This window comes from Cebus imitator, unplaced genomic scaffold, assembly GCF_001604975.1.
Source record: "Cebus imitator isolate Cc_AM_T3 unplaced genomic scaffold, Cebus_imitator-1.0 Scaffold83, whole genome shotgun sequence".
In the NCBI taxonomy this organism is placed as follows: Eukaryota; Metazoa; Chordata; class Mammalia; order Primates; family Cebidae; genus Cebus; species Cebus imitator.
In genome coordinates, this window is record NW_016107398.1 from 6,256,832 (window position 1) to 6,260,647 (window position 3,816).

The 3,816-nt window shown below is 47.1% G+C and overlaps 1 protein-coding gene across 1 annotated transcript in view; it reads left to right on the forward strand.

The window, feature by feature from the left end:
* The first annotated feature begins 854 nt into the window (after positions 1 to 854).
* FNTB (farnesyltransferase, CAAX box, beta) overlaps positions 855 to 3,816 on the forward strand; it is a 76,624-nt gene continuing 73,662 nt past the window's right edge. The window contains exon 1 of the mRNA XM_017533836.2: positions 855 to 1,383. Coding sequence (XP_017389325.1) covers positions 1,240 to 1,383 — 144 coding nt within the window. The 5' untranslated portion in view covers positions 855 to 1,239. The remainder of the gene's footprint in view (positions 1,384 to 3,816) is intronic.

Here is a 3,816-nt window from a genome sequence, read left to right on the forward strand (position 1 = left end):
CGTGAGCCACCATGCCCAGCACATGTCTTCTAAAAGTTGCTGTTTCTTCCTTCTTAGTTCTTTCCCATACTGTTCTTCTGGATGACTCTTTATCATCCTTCAGGTCTCAAGTGAAAGGTCACTTACTCAGAGAAGCTTGGCCTCACCACACAATTCAGTTAGTTCCCTACCTCTTTAGTCTCTTTCATAGACCCTGTTATTTTCCTTCATATCATTTATCACGAATCTTCGTATATTTATTGCATGGGATACATTCAATTTTGTCGATTTTCTTAGAATGTAAGGTTCCCAAGGGCAGGGATTTTGTTTTGTACACTTTTGTAATCCTAAGACCTAGCACAATGCCTGACACACAGCTGGTGTTCCATAAATATCTGTGAACTGACTATTTGTTTCACTTATCCTTGGTCCTGCTACTGCATTTCAGTTCTTACTACTGCACTGTAACCTCCAAGAGGTAGGAGAAAATTATATTGCCCCCTCCCTCTGTCACTGAGTTACTGAGACAGCAGCCTTGCACATTTGAGCAGCTGCTGCCTTCTCCTGGGAGGCTGCCAAGTACCCCAAGGTGCACAATAATTCTTCTGCTTCAGCCTCCCGAGTAGCTGGGATTACAGGCATTTGCCACCACACTCGGGTAATTGTGTGTGTGTGTGTGTGTGTGTGTGTGTGTGTGTGTGTGTCTGTATTTTTAGTAAAGACAGGGTTTCACCATGTTGGTCAGGCTGGTCTCGAACTCCTGACCTCAGGCGATCTACCCGCCTCGGCTTCCCAAAGTACTGGTATTTACAGGCGTGAGCCACAGAGCCTGGCCAATAATTCTATTACTAGTAATAGCTCTACAATCAGTAGAGCTGTCACAAATGCTTTCAAACTTACATTCATTGGTTCTTGCACACCTGAAACTGAAAACTATTGCATTGCAATTGAGAATTAGCAGACTGTTAAAGTTCTTTTTAACAATTTGCATAACCGGGGCGTCTTACGCCATCTCTCTGAAATGAAATTCGGATATAGACAGCCTTGCGTTTAAGGGCCTGCGCTCTTGCAGCAGCGCCTCTGCCCAACGGGGGGCGGCAGTATCTCAGTAACTCCTAAATGGTGTAGGTGGGAGAGATTCGCGTTCAATATCTTTTTGCCTCTACACGCTTTCCGTAGCGCCTTAGCCCGCTCGAGTTTCAAGGCGCGTTGTTGCTTAACGAAGCTGAGTGCTACACATCGTCCGCTGCTCTCCTGATCATGGCTTCTCCGAGTTCTTTCACCTACTATTGCCCTCCATCTTCCTCCTCTCTCTGGTCAGAACCGCTGTACAGTCTGAGGCCGGAGCACGCGCGAGAGCGGTTGCAGGACGACTCGGTAGAAACAGTCACGTCCATAGAACAGGTAAGGTGGCAGGACTGGGCGAGGCGCCCGCGCGGGGTCTTCTGGGAGCGGGAGTCCCATCATCAAGGCCTCCCGGGTGCGGAACTCACCGGGGAACTACGACTCCCACGGCGCACCACGGCGCCTCCCATCTGGGAAGCTCCGGGCGCCCAGTCTTGGGCTTCGTCGTGGAGCGTTTGTGCGGCCAGCTTGGCGAAGGGTCGTTTCAAGGTTGGGCTTAGAGGAGAGGGCAGTAGTCGGGTCCCCTCTGCCCTGGAGAACGAGGAGAATCGAGTTCTATTCCTGGAGGACAGAGGCAGCCTGGGCATGTCGAACAGCCCACTCCGTTCTTCCAGGACTTCGGGAGGTTCTGGGTTGCTTAGTGCACTTTTACCAACCTGCTAGCAGCCTCTGGAGGCAGAGAGGAGAGAAGGACCAGGCTGCGGTCATGCCATTTGACGATATGTTTAATTTTTGACCTACAGTGCCAGGTTTGGGGGCCTGCCTCGTGGATGGGCATTTTGGTAGTCATTCAGCCATTTGAGCACCAGCTACGTGTCAGACACACTATTAAACGATGGAAGTACAAGGAAATAAAACAGCCCCTGACCAGGAGCCTGGTTAGGAACAGGCAGGAAAACAGAGTTTGGAAAGTGCTCTAATAGACAGTGTGGATTTTGCACTATTAATCATTCCCTAAGGCCTAGAAGTAGGATCGAACCTATCATTTTGAAAAGTGTTTGGGGAATGAGTGTATGTTCATATGCTCAAAACCGTAGTTTTGTTTTGCTTCTCTTTCCCTAATTGGAATTGTTCCCAAGGTTGTTATATGGAACTCTTTATCCATCTGTCGCTAGGAGAGGTGGTTAGGATGATTCTTAACACTAATAAATGAACATCCTGCTACTTCTGAAATAAGATCTCTTAGTGAGGTCAGTCTCCAGGATTCACCTTGGAGAGACCTGCCTTGTATTTCATACTTGAAGTGGAGGCCTGTACGCTGGCAAAATTAGTAACAATAATTGTTATATTGTACAGTTATGACTAAATCTAATTATAAATTTATAACAGAAACAAGGGCTTGATACATGGTGATTCACAAAGTAGCAGAGAGATATTTTAACTGGAGATTGGAACTTCATGGAATTTAGGGTAGCAAAGGAAATCCTCACCTCTTGAATCTAGCTAACTCTCCAGGTTGGTTTGCCTACCAGTGTGTCCTAGGGAAGGGTGACTGCAAAAGATTGTAGAGAAATCTCCCGTTGATGAAAAACCTTTGGGATCTTTGCAGAATTCCTATGATGGATTGTTGTGTTGATTCAGGTCAAGTCTTTTACTTATCTGACCATAGACTATGGGCGACAGAGTGAGACTTGGTCTCAAAAAAAAAAAAAAAGTTTCTTGTCTGAAGAAGTGTAAGACAAGGCCAGGGCCTGGAGTGGATAATGGATACATTGGTGGAACATTGGTATTAGAGAGCATCTTTTTTTTTTTTTAAGGCAGAGTCTTGCACTCTGTGGCTTAGGCTGAAGTGCAGTAGTGCTATCTCGGCTCACTGCAACCTCTGCCTCCTAGGTTCAGGTGATTCTCAGGCCTCAGCCTCTTGAGTCGCTGGGATGACAGGTGTGCAGCCACCATGCCCAGTTAATTTTTGTATTTTAGTAGAGACAGGTTTCACTTTGTGGCCAGGCTGATCTTGAACCCCTGACCTCAAGTGATGTGCCCACCTTGGCCTCCCAAAGTGCTGGGATTACAGGTGTGAGCCACTGTGCCTGGTACGAGCATCTTTCAAATCTAGACTCAACAATATGGCAGACAGTAAAGAATCTTTTTTTTTTTTTTGAAATGGAGTCTCACTCTGTTGCCCAGGTTGGGGTGCAGTGGCATGATCTTGGCTCACTGCAACTTCTGCCTCCTAGGTTCAAGGAATTTTCCTGCCTTAGCCTCCTGAGTAGCTGGGATTACAAGTGTGCACCACCACGCCCAGCTAATTTTTATACTTTTAGTAGAGACAGGGTTTCACCATGTTAGTCAGGCTGGTCTCGAACTCCTGACCTCATGGTCTACCCACCTCGGCCTCCCAAAGTGCTTACAGGCATGAGCTACCGCACCCAGCCAAGAATCTTCTTTTTCACGTTGTTATTCCAGCACACTTTTTTTTTTTTTTAAATTGTGGTGGAGTTTCGCTCTTGTTGCCCAGGCTGTAGTATAATGGTGTGATCTTGACTTACCTTCTGGGTTCAAACGATTCTCCTGCCTCAGCCTCCCTAGTAGCTGGGATTACAGGCATGCACCACCAAGCCCTGAATTTTGTATTTTTAGTGGAGACGGGGTTTCACAGTGTTGGTCCTGCTGATTTCCAACTCCTGACCTCATGGGATCTGCCCACCTTGGCCTCCCAAAGTGCTGGGATTGCAGGCGTGAGCCGCCACACTCAGTTTTTTTTTTTTTTTT